Below are 20,490 nucleotides of genomic sequence, written 5' to 3' on the forward strand. Positions count from 1 at the left end.
ATTACTATTCATGTCAGCATTTTTGAAGCAATAGATATTTCTTCCATTTAAATGTTTTCTTTTATGAAGGGGATTGGTGCTCCTTTTCAACAAAAAATTTCTGAGGTATGTGGAAACATCAGCATGAATGCTTACTACCATCATGTGGACAAGAGTCATAATTCCATGTATTAGATACCAACATATGTTTTTTATGAACATTGTTTTATGCAAATAGAAAACATCAGCTGCTTTTTAATAAACTACACAAACACAATATGTACGTTCAATTTTGCACATTTTGCTATAACATAATAAATATCAGCTTTTGTTTACATGATTGCAATGATTTAAAATAAAATGTATGTTACTTCCTTTTGTTATCATGTGAACCTTAATAAAGATGCCTAATTAGTTGGATGTTATGTTGCCACTTTGTAAGAGTTAAGGCAACAAGGGTCTCTTTAAAAAATAACAAAAACACAAACACATTCACTCTAACAGACAACGCGCACATGCATGCATCTTCACACTGTTCACACTAACACATTTCCAGTAATGCACATGCACACACAGCAAACACAGATCTGAGAGGGATTCACAGAACTGGGACTACATCTTGAATATAAACTCATTCAGGCTGCACAGATTCAAAAAGGCCTTCAGGGTAAAGAGAGTAAGAGGGAGAGAGCTGCAGACATGCAGAGATCCTCCCTCCTTTTCAGGAGGAGAGAAAAGACGGAAGAGTGCACCCACAGGCTTTCAGCACAGACGGTCGGCCATACTGAAGCTTTCTCAGTTGGTGCTTTGTTTATGGAGGGATCCAGGAATTCAGCAAACTTGTACTTCAGCTGTAATTTTCTGCTGAGCCATCGACAGCTAAATAGAGAAGAAAACTGAGGATCAAGGGAAAGAGATCATTGCAAAGTCAAGGCTTCTGCTAAATAACAGCCGACAAAAGAAGACATTTTTGAAGGACAAAAAGAAAACGGTATGAGTCCATTCTGCTCTATAGTTCCTCTCTGGGATGTTGTTTTGAACATGGTAATTGTGACAGGATTTTAAAATATAAAGGAGATTAACCCCTTGATGCCTGAATTTATTTCCAAGGATGAAAACAAAACTTCATGTGTTTTAATTTCAAGTACTGTATTTTCCGCACTATAAGTCGCCCTTTTTTCATGGTTTGGCAAGGGGTGCGACTTGTACTCCAGAATGACTTATATTTAAAATAAATTACATCGTTAAATAATTTCACATGTTCGTTATTTTCACACTGACCACCACAAGAGGGCGCTCCAGGCTCAGAGTGGTACTTAGTGGTACTTTCATACCCCTAAAAACAACTGAGGAGGGCTGAAAAATGCCACCAAAAAGAAAATCATATTCTGCAGATTACAAGCTGCAAGTAGTGAAATATGCAGCCGAAAATGGTAATCGAGCATTAGAAAGAAAGTTTGGAGTGGGCGAGAAACTTGTGAGGGACTGGCGAAAAGTGGAAGTTACTCTTACTGGAATGAAGAAAACCAAAAAAGCTAATCGCGGGCTAAAGGCTTGGTGGCCACAGCTAGAGGAACAAGTTCGCTTATGGGTGCTTGAACAACGTGCCGCCGGGAGAGGCTCGTCAACAGTGCAATTGCATCTCCACGCCAAGGTGGTTGCCAAGGAGATGAATTTAAATGACTTTGCGGGAGGACCTTCTTGGTGTTACCGCTTCATGCAACGCAATCGCCTCTCTATCAGAGCAAGGACAACGATGTGCCAGACACTGCCAGCAGACTTCCAAGCCAAGGTAGAGAGTTTCCGTGAGTTCGTTGCAAAGCATGTAACTGAGCACAGCTTGACACCGGATCATATCATTGACATGGATGAGGTCCCCCTCACATTTGACATTCCCATGGGCCGAAGTGTCGCAGAAAAAGGACTAAAGAGTGTGAATATAGTAACAACTGGTCACGAGAAATCACGCTTCACAGTGGTGCTGGCATGTTGTAGAGATGGATCAAAATTGCCACTGATGGTCATTTTCAAACAAAAAACAATGCCAAAAATCCAGTTCCCGTCAGTTACTGTCGCCGTGAATAAAACAGGGTGGATGGATCAAGAAATGATGGAGTTATGGCTTACCAAGTGCTATAATAAGCGTCCAGATGGCTTCTTTAAAACACACAAAGCCCTGCTCGTGATGGACAGCATGCAAGCGCACATCACGCAACAGTTCAAAGATAAATTAAAAGTTTTCAACTCCATACCTGTCATCATCCCCGGTGGCTTAACCAAAATTCTCCAGCCACTTGACATCTCCGTGAACAGGAGCTTTGAGGCAGTATTGCGTAACTTGCGGGAGCAGTGGATGATGGATGGCGCGCACAGCTTCACGGCAACTGTGAAAATGCGCCACGCAACTTTCCTGGAAGTCCTTGAATGGATCGACAAAGCATGGGCTTCAGTGACAACCGAAACCATCCTGTCCAGATTCAGAAAGGCTGGAATAATTGGAACCGCAACTGATTACAAGTCTGATGAAAGCGACGCAGAAGAGGAAGCAGGGCTTCGTCTACCTCCTGAATTGGCGGAGTTGTTTAGAAGTGACACCGAGGATAAAGAATTAAATGGATTTTCTACTATGGAGTGAGACTGGTTGTTTGATAAACTTGGCAGGATGTTCATTATGTTATAGTTATCTGAATAACGTGAATAATATGTTAATAAAGCGGGCACGTACTCAGTTCGTTGTGCGTCATGTAGCTACGGTAACCCTATTTAGCCTGTTCTCTAACCCCCTGTTATTTTAAGTTGCCTTTCAAGATGAGATGGAGGTTCTTGGTCTCAGATTTTGTCAAATAAATTTCCCGTCAAAATGCGACTTGAAGTCCAGTGCGACTTATCTGTGTTTTTTCTACTTTATAATGCATTTTTGGGCTGGTGCGACTTATACTCCGCAGCGACTTATAGTCCGGAAAATACAGTAGGTATTAAATTATCCCTTACATTGTCTTAAGGTCAAATTTGATCCATTTTCCCACTTGAAAACAGGTCAATTTTGAACTGAAGACAATATAAGGGTCAAGTTAGGAGTGGGATCCATTTGATGCACATTGGCATCAATTGGGCTACGTTCACACTGCGGGCTGAAACGACCCAATTCCGATTTTTTTGCCCCTATGCGACCCGGATCCGTCTTTTCATGACAGTCTGAACGACACAGATCCGATCTTTTCAAATGCGACCCAGGCCACTTGGGTTTGCCGGCCTGAATCCGATACTTGTCCAATCTTTTCAAATGCGACCGCCGTCTGACCGGCCAGGCGACTTGATTTCGAACCGTACTTCATTGATACGCAACAAACGTCATAATTCTGCGTTGAAGTAGGCGGGAACGAAAACATAAACAACAACCATGGCGGACGATGCTTCCGAGACCAGTCAGTGGAAGGAATCGAGGTCCCCGATTAGATTAATATTTGGGGTGACAGCTCTATTCAAGCCAAACTCCGGGGCTCTTCTCGCAACCGGGCAATTTTTGAAAATATCTCCAGCTAAATGGCCAAGCGTGGTGTTGAACCTTTCCCGCGATTACTTTTTCTTTTTCTTTCTCCCCTTTCCGACCGTGGTCAGAAGCGCGGGGGACCCAAGGCAGATCCTCCTCCTCCTCCCTGTTCTGACCCTTAGATTCTCCAGGATTCTCAAGAACGGGTTAATAAAGAGTCCGTAGCATTTATTCTGGGGGAAACATTCTTTTATGACTGTTCTCCTTCCTCCGTAACACCGAACATGAATGCGTGCCCACACTGCCCCCCCCCCATTCTCCACCGCTGCACGCGCTCTTCTCCTGTCTCTTACACATGTGACGCGCGCGGCCACAACACATACACATCCCCATTCCACTACAGTGGGTACAGACGATCCCGACTCCATTGCCTTCTTAAAATGAGAAGATTGTAATTGTGCTGGCTCCTTCGTGAAAATAAATTTAATACTGCAAAAAGAGCTCCACTGTTAACAACACTGTTGTTGGCATTCATTGTTCACGTTGGCTCCGCAAACAACGAGTGATCGTTCACCGTTGAGTACTCTTCTGCGCATGCGGGTCAGTTTTGGGTCGCTTCACGGTCACACTGGAGATCACAAAATTTCGGATTTACTTGGAAATGTGAACGGTCTTGCAAAAAAATCGGATTTTTCAAAAAATCCGAATTGAGTATTAAGCCCTGCAGTGTGAACGTAGTCTTGGACTCAAGAGGCATGTGCTTGCATTGAGTTTAATGGTCAGCTTTGGAAGAAAAAAGATTTGTTTGACATATTTTTAAAAAAATCATGCAGAAAAATCTACATTATCACCCCTCATTGTGCTCTGTTAAATTTAGGTAACCATGTCAGCAGGAAGACACCAGTGGGAGAGTTTTGTCTTGTTTGCAAAGGCTTTGTTGCTTGTTCTGGGGGTCCACAGGGTCCAGGCCTGTCGGATTGGCACAGGACCAGAGTGTGAGAAAGCTCCCTTTGTTCCTGGCCACAACCTTGCAGGCGAGGGTTTTGATGTAGTGCGGTTGCGTCGAACAGGAGCGTACGTCATTAATGTCAAAGCTCATCTGTCTGACAACCACACCTGTACGCTGTGTCCAAACCGCTTCCAGAAAGGACAGGTAAAAACTATAAAACCTTCTCTCTGCTTTTTCTCATTTTGTTTACTTTTATCCTGCTTCCATACATTTTTTTATCGTTCCTGAAAATTCCAAGTTAAATTTTTAGATTCTATATCCCAACAGTCTGTCTTTCCTCTCAGATCCAGAGGTTGCCAGCATCAGTGCTGGACTGGAGGCCTTTCAGTCGCTGCAGTAAGCAGCTTTCCAGTGCGCTCCACCACTCTGTGGAGTCCCTACTGCGCAGCTCCAACTCACTGGTAAACAACAACTGGGGGTTGGGTTTGAGCCTCGAGAGTATCGGCCATGGCGTGCTGGGAGGAAGCCGCTCGGATTTGGCCAAGTTTGCCAGTTCGCAGCACAGTGTGGACAAAGCCACATTTGCCCTTCACGAAATCAGCTGCACCTACTACAGGTAATATGGATGCACTGGGTAGAACATTGGTTGGATAAAATAAAGAATTTAAAATCATATACTAAATTAAATATTTTTGAGTTTATAAACTTGCCCGAATTGACACTTCATGGAAGAAAATGAAGGTTAAAATGTGTGCTCATCTTTTTCTTAAATCGAGACAAAGTAACAAACCTACTCTGACACAGAGCTGCTTGAAAGGACATCATGTATCTATTTTATTTTGTTTGAACTTTGGACCATTTGTGTTTGTAGCTTTAGGCTGGCCGATCATCCTCAGCTGAGTTCAGAGTTCATCAAGCATCTGAGAAAACTCCCACAGACTTTAAACTCCGACCAGAGCAAAGCCTCATACAGACGACTCATAGACACCTATGGAACACATTACATCCACCAGGTCAGTGAAACCTGCAGCTTTAACGTTATTATAGATGCTGCAGGTCTTCAATCTACTATCCAATGTTTTGGTAGGTCCACCTTGGAGGCAAGGTGAGGCGGATCACCGCCTTCCGGACCTGCCTGGCTACGCTAAAGGGCTTCTCAGAGACAGAAATTAAAAACTGCCTTAATGTTGAGCTCCGGGTTGCATTGGGTTTCATCCCTGCCAACATGTCTTTCTCCAACAAGTGCGATGGCCTCCTGAAAGGGAATATGAGCATGGGCTTCTACCAGGGTTTTATGACTCACAAGATTGAGGTGATTGGAGGGGAGAGGTACTTTCCCGACATCCTTTACCAGCAGGAGCCTTTGGATGCATACCACAGCTGGATGAACAGCCTTCATGAAAACCCTGATGTGGTTTCCTATGCCATCTTCCCCTTGCATCACTTGGTGGAAGACTCACGTGTTAGTGCTAACCTGAGAAGCGTGGTCACAGAGTACATCAAAGAGAACCAGCTGCAGGAGGAACTGCTGGGCTTGAAAAACTGTTCTCCGACCCCCAACCTGGATCACAACTGTTGTCCGTTAAGGGCTGGAAGAGGAACTCTGACAGTGGAGATCCACAGAGGAGCAGGACTGAGGGCAGACACCTTTACAAAAACAGACGCCTTCGTCAAGATCTTCTACAGCGGCATGTACGAGGAGACTGAGACGGTGATGGACAACAATGACCCAGTGTGGAACGCCACCTATGAGTTTGGTTCGGTGGAGCTGGGTCAGGCCCTGAGGTTTGAAGTCTGGGATAAAGACGTGCTTTACAACGACATGGCAGGGACGTGCGTCGTCTATCCCGAGAGAGGAAGGCACTCTTTGGGCTGCAAACTGCGCAAAGGAGTCTTCTATTTCACCTACACAATAACATGTGACGCCCACTTGACAGGGTACAGATGTGGAAGGTATTCTCCAAATGCAGAGTAATGGTTTTATGAAGGAACTTCTTCATTTCACTTTATCATGTACATTTAAAATGGTTAAATACCTGATATTTAGTAAATAGATATCTGTAATCAGCTGTCATTTACATTTATTTTGATTGTATGTGAGAACTGGACCGCGTGTGATGTCACCCATAAGAAATAACTTACTTCTGGCTCCAAAATGCATTCAGTAGCCATTTTATCATGAAATGGATGCTTCAATGTTGGAACCAGACTGCATCAGTAAGTAGTGACTGGTCTGAAGCAGTCGCAAATCAGGAGTGAGCCTTTTTGGAAGACCACACCCATTCCACTGAAAGTGGGCTTGGGAGAATCTGTCAGTCAAAAGTTTTGAAAGACGTGGAGGCCAGCGGGATCCTCATACTTTCATTAATTGGTCATCTTAAAACTTGAAAAACGGAAAAGGAAAGAAAACATAATGAAAAAAAAATTGGATGATGAAGAACCAAAAGTTATCGGATCAAGAATGGTTATTCTAACAAACAAAATGACTGAATGATAGCTGTGTGTTTCTCTATACAGGTCTATGGGATTTTGGCTTTTGGAGCCAGCAGGTACTTCCTGTTTGGATTGCGAGGAGGTTTTCTCACATACAGTCAATGCTTTTAACTGATGAAAAGTACATCTAGAAGCTTAAAACAGTGGTTAAGAGGTACAGTACATTTACTTTAATTAAATCTTTTGTGCAGTTCTTGTAAAGCTGTTTTATTGAAGGGGATTCTGAAGGAGACAATCTCTTCCAAGAAACTTATTCAGGGACCAAAAAACAGCCTAAACTAGGACTTTCACTGGGACCTACGTCCATTTCTGCTGATACACTGTTAAAAATGTCGTGAATGTCTCGATGTGGTGGTTACTTTGTTTCAAAGCATATAAATTAGGGGTCTGCAACATTTAACACTAAGAGCCTATTTCTTACAACTAAAACCCAGCTGTAGCAGCACAGCCCCACCTAACTAAGTAAAATACACTTATTTGTTTATGTTTTTGTGGCCTTACCTGTTAAGTTTTTCTATAATTTAATTATAACTGTTATAACAAAGTTATTTTCAAGATCATACACCCCGTGTCATATTAGATCCTCCAGTTGATACAGATTTACTTAAATTAAAAATGTATGACAGTCAAACATATTTTCTCTCGCTATGACTTTGATGCGTTGTCATCTCTTTTCTCCAATTAATATCCAATTTAATTATGACAACATTGGTGTAGAATCATTTTTTAATCTATACATGGAAATGCAATATTTTTTTCAAAACTGAACCACTAACAGATGAAATATTTTGCTATAATGTTGCTCAGTTATCTAACAAGTCTAAGAACAAATGAAAAAGCTTAATAAACTAAAAATCAACTACAAATCCATTATTTATTCATTTTGTAAGCAAGCCACAATGGACTTGGGAGAATCAAAAGATCTGAAAGACGTGGAGGCCAGCGGGATCCTCATACTTTAACAATGGAGGGATGCATGTGGCTCCGGAGCCTCAGGTTGCAGACCCCTGATTTATTCTAATGTTTGTCTTTGAGGCATGAACGCCAAACTGCTTTGAGGCACTTATGAACAACAGTCTTTCTGAAGCAAAAAGGAAGTTATTTTTTGTCGTTGAATAATCATAACTGGAGAGAAAAAGTCAACAGGTAACTCAAAAGGAATACTGAGGAAAGGCAAACATTGGCTGGAGTAAAACGTTTAAAGCTTTGAATGGTCAGAAATGTGGCAACTTCTCATCTCACCCTCCAGTTTTGATTAACTTTTGTTTTGCTGAGATTTTCAGTGAAGTATTTTTTCAAAGAGTCTGTAAAAATAAACAAACTATAAATAAAAATCAAGATTGCTCCTTAAGACCGTGCAAGTGAATGCAAATGGGTTGTGCTCTAAAAATGTGCGTACTGTAGTTTCTGTGTTTAACTCAAATAGCTTATGCAATATATTCTTATTCCGGTAGGGCTTTAAGCCTACCGGTATATTTTACCGTTCAAACTTTCTAGAGCAAATAAAATTGAAAACATAATTGTCTTAATTTTATAGAGAAAGGGTTCAAGATGTTTCTTCTTTCCTAAACATTTCCTCTCAAAGATTTTAAACTTTTTGTAGCTAATAAAGTAAAAATTGGCACATCTTTTGGGAAAAATGCAGCCTAAACTTTATATGTTTCAGAGCTTTAAAAACAAATGGAGCCCTGTAAGAATAAAAATCTTACATTTTTAAAACATTTAAAGCTTGCTTTACATATCAATCACTGGGTCACAAATATTTATTTCAATATTTATTATTCAATTTTAACATGTACCTAAAAAATATACAAAGAACACGAACAACTTCGGTGTTACACAAAAATCGTTTGGTAAAATGTAAAGAAAAACAACTTAAACATGTTGGCCCCTCATACAGTACATTGATCCAACAGCTGACCCAAATGTGCCTCTGCTGGCATAAGAACTTTGAAAGGAAACTCTTTGCTTAAACTTCTGCTTTACCTGCAGGAAAAGTCGAACTGATTTGAACTTAAACGGAGCGAGTAATGACCACATTTTAATGTGCTCTGATTTAGAAAAGATCAATTAATTTTTGTTAATAAATGTATCTAAAAAGAGGTGTGAGCACCTAAATGGAATCCTGTTCTAAAGTTTTCCACAACTTACGGCGTCTCGGTTGGTTTCTGAAGGGGGTTTTGTGTGCAGTATTTGGTCTGATATAGGCTCCCCTTTAGCTTTGGAGTTTAGGTGCATTCTTCATGTTTTTTTTTTTTTAAGTTTACTAAAGTGTGTATTGTCCCTAGGTAAAACCATATAAGTGCTGCTTATATGCACACCTCAGCTCTTTCTCAGTACAGCAGCAGACCATCATCATTATCAGCTCCAAGGCAAAGAAAAGAAACAGTTTTCAGGGCTCAGCTATGCAGCTGGAAGGGCCAAAACACAATCAGTCTAGCAGTTGAAAAGCAAAAACTGTGAGCATGCCCAGCAGTAGTCCAAACACAACTATGGATGTTCAAAACTTGATGAAAGGTTTCATGATTCGTTTGGCCTGGGAAATACGATCCCTCTCAAAACGACTTTGGTCCTCGTGGGATTTCTGAAGTGAACATATTCAAATTATGAAATAAAAAACCCTCAGCAGAAGTAAAACATTTTAATCCTTCCAACATAAAACATTAAGACGGCAATAAGTAGCTTAACCTAAACTACGCTGCTGTGGTTAAAAAGCACATAGAAAAACTTTTACAGATCAAAAGCACACAAGTTTGGTGTTTAAAGTCCCACCCAGATCATCTTCTGATCTATTCTAAAAGCGTTCCTTTTTCTTTTAATTATGACTATGCTATTTTTAGCCTAGATCTAAAAACCTATGTTGTTTTCTAGGACATTGTTTCTGCAGAAATTCATTAGAAATTTCCCTCCGAGTTGTGGGCGGGACCGTTGGCGGAACTGGACTGAGTGACCCCGACCCGCCCTCACGCTCCAAATAGGAAGTAGCTGCTGGCTCCAAGAAGCCAAAAAAATCCCATAGAATCATGTTATTTGACAGAATAACCATTCTTGCTCTGATCTTTTTCTTAACATCTTCTTGCCAATTGTATTGTAATTGTAAGTTCTTTTAAAACAGCATATTTTCATCTGCTCCTGATTCACAACTATTTAAATGATGAAATACTCAGAATTATACTCTTAATTTTCTTTCTGTTTGTCCTCATCACAAAAGTGCTACAAAAACATGCTAAAAAAAATCCTAAAACACCATTTTCATGGGAGTGGGTCTATAATGTGCAGTAAATAATTAGATAGAGATATTTAGAACATGAATGAGGCAGAACAAATTCTTAATTTCTAAATTGAGAAACTACCACTACTGTTTTGTGCAGGTTGGTTTTGTTTGTTTGTTGCCAAAATGAGTTACAAAAATGGCAAGCCAGAACGTGGGTCCATAGAGCAACAAGTGGGACGCAGGTCTATGCGCATGGAGGTTGTGACATCTGTCGGAGCTTCGCTGTTGTCTGGAAGGAGGATAACCATCTTTTCAAGCAGATAAGACGAGAGAGATGGACAGTGAGAAAACACTGAACACTGATGACGAAGAAGATTGATGGGACAGACATTTTTTCTTTTGTTTGGGCCAGATTTCTTCTTTCTTTTTGTATTCAACTGTCATTCAGACCAAGTGATATAAAAGAAACTCTGGTTACGGTTAGTGATAGGAACTTGTGAAAAGAATTCATTTTGAAAACTAATTATCTACGTTCTGTTATTAAAATTCTTCTGCTATTCTTTGCACCTCCTTGTCTATGTTCACTTTATCCTCATAGAGCTATTAACTCTTCTGAAATTGGTCCAGGGTTGTAGTTGAGTGATTTCCAGGTAGTTTTGGGTATTACAGCCTAACTCGTAGTGTTACAACATCATTACACAGTGATTAAAAATCAATGTGGAACAAAAATCAAACAGAGAACTAACGTTCCAAAAATCACACTATATGGGGGACTTTTCTACATTGAAGGTTACGTTCGGTATAATGGCAAACAAGTTCGACCAGCTGACATTGTTTTCATTGAAAGGCTGTTGTGTTCAAGTTCAGACATGAGGAGATTTTCTGGACTTCCCAAAATACACACACTCATGTGAACTGTGCAGCTACATCTTTTTTGGTAATTGGCGTATATATAGCTCTTTTCTACCTACAAGGCCCGAAGCGCTTTACAGTCAGAGACCCATTCACCCAGTCACACACACATTCACACACTGGTGGCGGCTCCGCTGCCGAACACTGGCGGCAACCTCCCACCAGAGGCAAGGTTTTGCACTCTGGATCTTCTGTGTTAGATCCAATTTTATTAGAGCACACTTCAAATTACTTTAAAGGTTGTGAAACTTTATCTTTTTGTCGTTGCTAAAAGAAGGTAGTTGCTAGAGAAGTATTCAATTCAATTCAACTTTATTTATATAACCCAAAATCCCAACAACAGTCGTCTCAATGGGCTTTGTACAGGTAATTATAAAGTAAACATGAGATCATAAGGATCATGAATATACAGAATCTTTTTTAGATTTATTTGATGACATTCTCTTACAACTTCTTCTTGGTGCGGGTTTGTGGCTGCTTGATTGCCTTCTCTACCCTGAAAACTGCACGCAGTTAGAAATGATAATTGATTATAGGATCACATTTTGAAAACTTCCTCTACAACAGCATAAAAAAAGGATTTCTGATTTTCATTCTTTATCTTCTGAATTCTGCAAAGAGTTTAAAGGAGACATATCAGTCAAGAGTTTAATCCTTAAAAACTACAAGGCTTGTAGTTTTCTGGTTAAGTAAAGCACGCTTAAAAGCATATCTTCAAAATCAGAGAGGTGGGAAGCAACATGTGAATTCAAAGAGAAATAAAAATCCCCCTGATATTTATACATCAAGCCTTTCCTTTGTTTCCCCATGACTTCAGAAAAGAGGTGGGGCAGATTTTACACTTTATTAAGGTGCCCCAGCCTTCATCCTGACAGAGCCACGATGAAGGCATCACTGCTGCTCTGTGCTTTCCTTTTCTTTCACACCTGCTTTTCAAAACCAGTGAATCGACCCACCAACTGGCTCAGACAATGCCGTGCCTCCACCAACCTCTCCCTCACAGCCCTGGAGGTGCTGCCGGGTGGAGGCTGGGACAACCTGCGGAACATGGATATGGGACGAGTCATGAAATTTGGCTATTTCCAATGCCAGACCACTGAAGACGGGCTCTATCTTATCCCAGATGAGGTGTTTGTTGTTCCCTACAAAGAGACGGCCGTGGAGACCAGCTCAGAGATCATCAGTTCCTGGCTGGATCAGAAAGGCTCGACAGCTGCCTCCATAAACGCTGATGTTTCTGATCTCCCTAGGCTGAACGCCAAGTTTTCTGTTGAGATTACTAGGATGAAAACCCATCAGGTCAAGGACTCCTCAACTACAGCCAGAGTGCAAGTGAGTTTTTTTTTACTTTAAGAAGCAAAAATTCATTTAAAATTGTAGGATTAGTGACAATTTTTTGTGCTTTGTCTTTGAGTTATTTCAATGTGAGCAAGGCAATAATCTATCAAATCTAACCCTGTATACCCGTTTTGTCTGAAGGTGCGAAACTTCATCTACTCGGTTAAGTCTTACCCAGACTTTGCTTTGGATTCCCGCTTTGCTCACCAAGTGAAAGAAATCGTCGACGCTATTGAAAACAACCAGACGAGGCGTGCCGACTACCTCTCAGAGAAGATGGTGTTGGACTTCGGCACTCATGTAATCACAAGTGTTGATGCTGGAGCTTCTTTGTCACAGGAAGACTACCTTCATTCCTCTTATGTCTCCGTCTCGGACAGATCCTTAATTAAATTGCAGGCCGGATTAAACTTTTATGACAAACTGAAGTTTGACATAAGCAGCAACTACACCCAAAAGAGTTCAACTCTTCAAAACTACCAGTCCAACATTACATACTCCATCATTCAAAGCCATGGAGGTGCCCCCTTTTATCCTGGTATCTCTCTGCAGAAGTGGCAAGAGAGCACCAAAAACAATTTGGTTGCCATCGACCGTTCAGGAGTCCCCCTCCACTATTTGATCAATAGCAATACAATACAAGATCTGCCACAGCCTACCCTTAACAAGGTGGCTCTGACAGTGAGTCAGGCCATAGAGCGTTACTACAGGATTAACACCCGCCCTGGCTGTGTCGACGTCACAGCCAAGAACTACAACTTCCAAGCTAATGTTGATGATAAGTCTTGTGAGGGTCCTGCCACAAACCTTAGCTTTGGGGGCGTCTACCAAGCGTGCACAGAACTGAGCTCAGATGCAGGTCCACTGTGTGAAGAACTGGCCCAGAAAAATCCAATTACAGGGGACTTTTCCTGCCGCTACCCTTACACCCCATTGTTATTGCGGTCAGAAGTAAGACAGGAGGGTTACACAACTCGTGACTGCTATGACATCATTTATTCATGTGGATTTCTGTATTTGTATACTTGCCAGAGAGAACAATGTCAGGACAACTACAGTGTACGCAGTGCTCGCATTTTGACCTACTGGTGCTCTGTTAATGGGACAGCCCCAGAAAATTCTGGGTATCTGTTTGGGGGCATTTACAGCCCATCCTCTCCAAATCCCATTACCAATGCCAAAAGCTGCCCTGCAAACTACATCTCTTTGAAATTTCTTTCAGATGGCCAAAGGATCTGTGTGAGTCAAGACTATGAATTGGCGAACAATTTTTCTGTCCCATTTGGAGGTCTGTTCAGTTGTGAATCAGTCAACCCTCTGGCAAACAACCAACGCAGGTGCCCTCCCGGGTACAGCCAACACCTTGGGACAGTCAGCAATGGTTGTGAAATCCTTTACTGCGTCCAGTCAGGGTTGTTTACTGGTGGTGAACTACTACCAATCCACCTGCCCCCCTTTACGAAAGCCCCACTGGTTAGCATGCAAGCAACCAACACTGTGATGGTAATGACTAAAGGAGACAATAGCTCGGTCCACGTTGGGGGGACAAAAGCATGGAAACTGGCCAAACCAGAAGAAATCAATACAATTTTGAAAGAGATTCACCCAGAGCTGATTGAGATGTCGAGCAGGCATTTTGAGAGATTGGTTTGATGGTGCTGATTGTCATTGTGGTGGTGGTTCTGAGAAGGAGGAGGAGGGGGTCTCATTTTAAAACAGGAGAGTTTGAGGAAATACCTGCTGGTCTGGAGAGGGCAACAGAGCAGGAAGTGGCTTAAAACTGAGGTTATGCTGGAGACAAACAGGTTTTTATTTTCTTTACTTTCATTTTCTTGCTGTTCACGTTAGCATTTTCTCTCTCCAGAATCGTTTTCTTTGAAGCAATAGATATTTCTTTCATTAAAAATGTTTTATATTGAAGGGACTTGTGTACTTTTTCAATAAGGGGAAGTTCTGAGGTATGTGCAAACTTCAACATGAATGATTGCTGCCATAATGTGGCCAAGAGTCATAATTCCATGTAATAGACACCAACATATCTTTTATGAACATTGTTTTATGCAAGTAGAAAACATCAGTTGCTTTCTAACAATCTACTCACTCAAAATATGTATACTCAATTTTGTATATTTTGTTATAACCTAATAAATATAAGATTTTGTTCTTGATTGAAATTATTAAAAATAAAATGTATGTTACCTCCTTTTGTTATTGTGGGAACCTTAATAAAGATGCCTAATCAGTTGGATGTTATGCCACTTCTTTGTAAGCACTGACCTCTTTAAAAAAAAACAACATATTTAGTCCAACAGACAACACACACATGCATGCATCTTCACACTGACACATTTCCAGTTGAAGAGCTCCAACCAATGTTTTTCTTTGCTCGAGTCTGCATAGAACTCTTCCTCCCCCACACACACATGCAGCAAACACAGATCTGAGAGGGATTTACAGAACTGGGACTACATCTTGAATATAAACTCATTCAGGCTGCACAGATTCAAAAAGGCCTTCAGGGTAAAGAGAGGAAGAGGGAGAGAGCTGCAGACATGCAGAGATCCTCCCTCCTTTTCAGGAGGAGAGAAAAGACGGAAGAGTGCACCCACAGGCTTTCAGCACAGACGGTCGGCCATACTGAAGCTTTCTCAGTTGGAGTATGGAGGGATCCAGGAATTCAAACAAACTTGTACTTCAGCTGTAATTTTCTGCTGAGCCACCGACAGCTAAATAGAGAAGAAAACGGAGGATCAAGAGAAAGAGATCATTGCAAAGTCAAGGCTTCTGCAAAATAACAGCTGACAAAAGAAGATATTTTTGAAGGACAAAAAGAAAATGTATGAGTCCATTCTGCTCTATGGTTCCTCTCTGGGATGTTGTTTTGAACATGGTAATTGTGACAGGATTTAAAAAAAACATAGAGGATTAACCCCTTGATGTCTGAATTTATTTCCAAGGATAAAAACAAAACTTCATTTATGTTTTTACTTTTAAGTAGGTGCTAAATAATCCTTAATATTGTGTTCAGGTCAAAATCGACCCATTTTCCCACTTGAAAACAGGTCAATTTTGACTCACATACAATATAAGGGTCAAGTTAGAAGAGGGATCCATGTGATATATATTGTCATCAATTTGGACTCAAGAGCCTATAACTCGAGTTTAATGGTCAGCTTGGAGAACATAAATTTTTTTGACACATATTTTTAAAAATCAAGGGAAAAAAACAAAATTTTCACCCTTCATTGTACTTTGTTCAACTAGGTAACCATGTCAGCTGGAAGACAGCAGTGGGAGAGTTTTGTCTTGTTTGCACAGGCTTTGTTGCTTGTTCTGGGGGTCCACAGGGTCCAGGCCTGTCGGACTGGCACAGGACCAGAGTGTGAGAAAGCTCCTTTTGTTCCTGGCCACAACCTTGCAGGCGAGGGTTTTGATGTAGTGCGGTTGCGTCGAACAGGAGCGTACGTCATTAATGTCAAAGCTCATCTGTCTGACAACCACACCTGCACGCTGTGTCCAAACCGCTTCCAGGAAGGACAGGTAAAAACTATAAAACCATCTCTCTGCTTTTTCTCATTTTGTTTACTTTTATCCTCTTTCCATACATTTTTTTATCGTTTTTGAAAATTCCAAGTTAAGTTTTTAGATTCTTTATCCCAACAGTCTGTCTTTCCTATCAGATCCAGAGGTTGCCAGCATCAGTGCTGGACTGGAGGCCTTTCAGTCGCTGCAGTAAGCAGCTTTCCAGTGCGCTCCACCACTCTGTGGAGTTCCTGCTGCACAGCGCCAACTCATTGGTAAACAACAACTGGGGGTTGGGTTTGAGCCTCGAGAGTATCGGCCATGGCGTGCTGGGAGGAAGCCGCTCGGATTTGGCCAAGTTTGCCCTTTTTGCCCATTTGCCCTTCACAAAATGAGCTGCACCTACTACAGGTAACATGGATGCACTAGGTAGAACATTGGTTGGATAAAATAAAGAATTTAAAATCATATACTAAATTAAATATTTTTGAGTTTTAAACTTGCCTGAATTGACACTTCATGGAAGAAAATGAAGGTAAAAATGTGTGCTTATCTTTTTCTTAAATCGAGACAATGTAACAAACCTATTCTGACACAGAGCAGTTCATTGCTGCTTGAAAGGACATCATGTATCTATTTTATTTTGTTTGAACTTTGGACCATTTGTGTTTGTAGCTTTAGGCTGGCCGATCATCCTCAGCTAAGTTCAGAGTTCATCAAGCATCTGAGAAGACTCCCACAGACTTTAAACTCCGACCAGAGCAAAGCCTCATACAGACGACTCATAGACACCTATGGAACACATTACATCCACCAGGTCAGTAAAACGTGCAGCTTTAACGTTATTATAGATGCTGCAGCCTGGTCTTCAATCTGCTATCCAATGTTTTGGTAGGTCCACCTTGGAGGCAAGGTGAGGCGGATCACCGCCTTCCGGACCTGCCTGGCTACGCTAAAGGGCTTCTCAGAGACAGAAATTAAAAACTGCCTTAATGTTGAGCTCAGGGTTGCATTGGGTTTCATCCCTGCCAACATGTCTTTCTCCAACAAGTGCGATGGCCTCCTGAAAGGGAATATGAGCATGGGCTTCTACCAGGGTTTTATGACTCACAAGATTGAGGTGATTGGAGGGGAGAGGTACTTTCCCGACATCCTTTACCAGCAGGAGCCTTTGGAAGCATACCACAGCTGGATGAACAGCCTTCATGAAAACCCTGATGTGGTTTCCTATGCCATCTTCCCCTTGCATCACTTGGTGGAAGACTCACGTGTTAGTGCTAACCTGAGAATCGTGGTCACCGAGTACATCAAAGAGAACCAGCTGCAGGAGGAACTGCTGGGCTTGAAAAACTGTTCTCCGACCCCCAACCTGGATCACAACTGTTGTCCGTTAAGGGCTGGAAGAGGAACTCTGACAGTGGAGATCCACAGAGGAGCAGGACTGAGGGCAGACACCTTTACGAAAACAGACGCCTTCGTCAAGATCTTCTACAGCGGCATGTACGAGGAGACTGAGACGGTGATGGACAACAATGACCCAGTGTGGAACGCCACCTATGAGTTTGGTTCGGTGGAACTGGGTCAGGCCCTGAGGTTTGAAGTCTGGGATAAAGACGTGCTTTACAACGACATGGCAGGGACGTGCGTCGTCTATCCTGAGAGAGGAAGGCACTCTTTGGGCTGCAAACTGCGCAAAGGAGTCTTCTATTTCACCTACACAATACCATGTGACGCCCACTTGACAGGGTACAGATGTGGAAGGTATTCTCCAAATGCAGAGTAATGGTTTTATGAAGGCACTTCTTTATTTCACTTTACCATGTACATTCTCATGTACATTCTCCTTAAGACCATGTGCATTTAAAATGGTTAAATACCTGATATTTAGTAAAGAGATATCTGTAATCAGCTGTCATTTACATTTATGACTGCATCAGTAAGTAGTGACTGGTCTGAGGCAGTCGTCAATCAGGAGTGAGCTTGTTGGAAGACCACACCCATTCCACTGAAAGTGGGCTTGGGAGAATCTGTCAGTCAAAAGTTTTGAAAGACGTGGAGGCCAGCGGGATCCTCATACTTTCATTAATTGGTCAGCTTAAAACTTGAAAAACGGAAAAGGAAAGAAAACATAATGAAAAAAAATTTGGATGATGAAGAACCAAAAGGTATCGGATCAAGAATGGTTATTCTAACAAACAAAATGACTGAATGATAGCTGTGTGTTTCTCTATACAGGTCTATGGGATTTTGGCTTTTGGAGCCAGCAGGTACTTCCTGTTTGGATTGCGAGGAGGTTTTCTCACATACAGTCAATGCTTTTAACTGATGAAAAGTACATCTAGAAGCTTAAAACAGTGGTTAAGAGGTACAGTACATTTACTTTAATTACATCTTTGGTGCAGTTGTTGTAAAGCTGTTTTATTGAAGGGGATTCTGAAGGAGACAATCTCTTCCAAGAAACTCATTCAGGGACCAAGAAACAGCCTAAACTAGGACTTTCACTGGGACCTACGTCCATTTCCGCTGATACACTGTTAAAAATGTCCTGAATGTCTCAATGTGGTGGTTACTTTGTACTGTTTCAAAGTATGTAGATTAGGGGTCTGCAACATTTAACAGTAACAGCCAATTTCTTATAACTAAAAACCAGCTGTAGCAGCACAGTCCCACCTAACTCTTTAGTAAAATACACATATTTGTTTGTTTCTGTGGCCTTACCTGTTAAAATTTTTCTATAATTTAATTATAACTGTTATGTTTTTCTATAAATAACAAAGTTCTTTTCAAGATCATACACCCCGTGTCATCTTGGATCCTTCTGTTGATACAGATTTACTTAAATTAAAAATGTATGACAGTCAAACATATTTTCTTTCGCTATGACTTTGATGCGTTGTCATCTCTTTTCTCCAATTAATATCCAATTTAATTATGACAACATTGGTGCAGAATCATTTTTTAATCTATACATGGAAATGCAATATTTTTTTCAAAGCTTAACCTTTAACAGATGAAATATTTTGCTATCATGTTGCTCAGTTATCTAACAAGTCTAAGAACAAAAGACAAAGCTTAATAAACTAAAAACCAACTACAAAACCATTATTTATTCATTTTGTAAGCAAGCCACAATGGACTTGGGAGAATCAAAAGATCTGAAAGACGTGGAGGCCAGCGGGATCCTCATACTTTAACAATGGAGGGATGCATGTGGCTCCGGAGCCTCAGGTTGCAGACCCCTGATTTATTCTAATGTTTGTCTTTGAGGCATGAACGCCAAACTGCTTTGAGGCACTTATGAACAACAGTCTTTCTGAAGCAAAAAGGAAGTTATTTTTTCTCGTTGAATAATCATAACTGGAGAGAAAAAGTCAACAGGTAACTCAAAAGGAATACTGAGGAAAGGCAAACATTGGCTGGAGTAAAACGTTTAAAGCTTTGAATGGTCAGAAATGTGGCAACTTCTCATCTTAACCTCCAGCTTTGATTAAAATCTGTTTTCAGATTTTCAGTGAATTATTTTTTCAAAGAGTCTGTAAAAATAAACAGACTATAAATAAAAATCAAGATTTCTCCTTAAGACCGTGCAAGTGAATGCAAATGGGTTGTGCTCTGAAAATGTGCGTACTGTAGTTTCTGTGTTTAACTCAAATAGCTTATGCAATATGTTCTTATTCCGGTAGGGCTTTAAGCCTACCGGTATATTTTACAGTTCAAACTTTCTAGAGCAAATAAAATTGAAAACATGATTGTCTTAATTTAATAGAGGAAGGGTTCAAGATGTTTCTTCTTTCCTAAACATTTCTTGTCAAAGATTTTAAACTTTTTGTAGCTAATAAAGTAAAAATTGGCACATCTTTTGGGAAAAGAATGCAGCCTAAACTTTATATGTTTCTGAACTTTAAAAACAAATGGAGCCCTGTAAGAATAAAAATCTTACATTTTTAAAACATTTAAAGCTTGCTTTACATATCAATCACTGGGTCACAAATATTTATTTCAATATTTATTATTCAATTTTAACATGTACCTAAAAAATATACAAAGAACACGAACAACTTCGGTGTTACACAAAAATCGTTTGGTAAAATGTAAAGAAAAACAACTTAAACATGTTGGCCCCTCATACAGTACATTGATCCAACAGCTGACCCAAATGTGCCTCTGCTGGCATAAGAACTTTGAAAGGAAACTCTTTGCTTAAACTTCTGCTTTACCTGCAGGAAAAGTCGAACTGATTTGAACTTAAACGGAGCGAGTGATGACCACATTTTAATGTGCTCTGATTTAGAAAAGATCAATTAATTTTTGTTAATAAATGTATCTAAAAAAAAGGTGTGAGCACCTAAATGGAATCCTGTTCTAAAGTTTTCCACAACTTACGGCGTCTCGGTTTGGTTTCTGAAAGAGGGTTTTGTGTGCAGTATTTGGTCTCACCATATAGGCTCCCTTTTAGTTTTGCTGAAAAACATCAGGGCTAAAGTTGATAAGGGACGAGGAACAGCAGCCACTGTCTTGAACCTATGTATTCTAGGAGAATTTCTATGGAAACATTGTGGCAGTTTAGCTAACTTTCACACACCTGCCCACTAT

General features: G+C 40.8%; 2 protein-coding genes and 1 pseudogene across 2 annotated transcripts; all 3 read left to right on the top strand.

Moving 5' to 3' along the window:
* Positions 1–715: 715 nt before the first annotated feature.
* LOC101169541 (perforin-1-like) lies at positions 716–10,691 on the top strand. The gene is made up of 5 exons (XM_020705826.2): positions 716–970; positions 4,347–4,622; positions 4,763–5,034; positions 5,290–5,431; positions 5,506–10,691. The coding sequence occupies exons 2-5, from the start codon at positions 4,353–4,355 to the stop codon at positions 6,391–6,393; spliced, it is 1,572 nt and encodes a 523-aa protein (XP_020561485.2). The 5' UTR covers positions 716–970; positions 4,347–4,352; the 3' UTR covers positions 6,394–10,691.
* A 1,206-nt stretch (positions 10,692–11,897) lies between these two features.
* LOC101165946 (macrophage-expressed gene 1 protein-like) lies at positions 11,898–14,621 on the top strand. Its single transcript, XM_011494056.3, has 2 exons — positions 11,898–12,369; positions 12,517–14,621. Exons 1-2 carry the CDS (start codon positions 11,920–11,922, stop codon positions 14,026–14,028), a joined length of 1,962 nt encoding a protein of 653 aa, XP_011492358.2. The 5' UTR covers positions 11,898–11,919; the 3' UTR covers positions 14,029–14,621.
* Positions 14,622–14,688: 67 nt separating this feature from the next.
* Positions 14,689–20,243, top strand: LOC101165698 (annotated as a pseudogene).
* The last annotated feature ends 247 nt before the right edge of the window (positions 20,244–20,490 follow it).

The sequence above is a fragment of the Oryzias latipes genome, chromosome 9 (genome assembly GCF_002234675.1).
Source record: "Oryzias latipes chromosome 9, ASM223467v1".
NCBI classification, from domain to species: Eukaryota; Metazoa; Chordata; class Actinopteri; order Beloniformes; family Adrianichthyidae; genus Oryzias; species Oryzias latipes.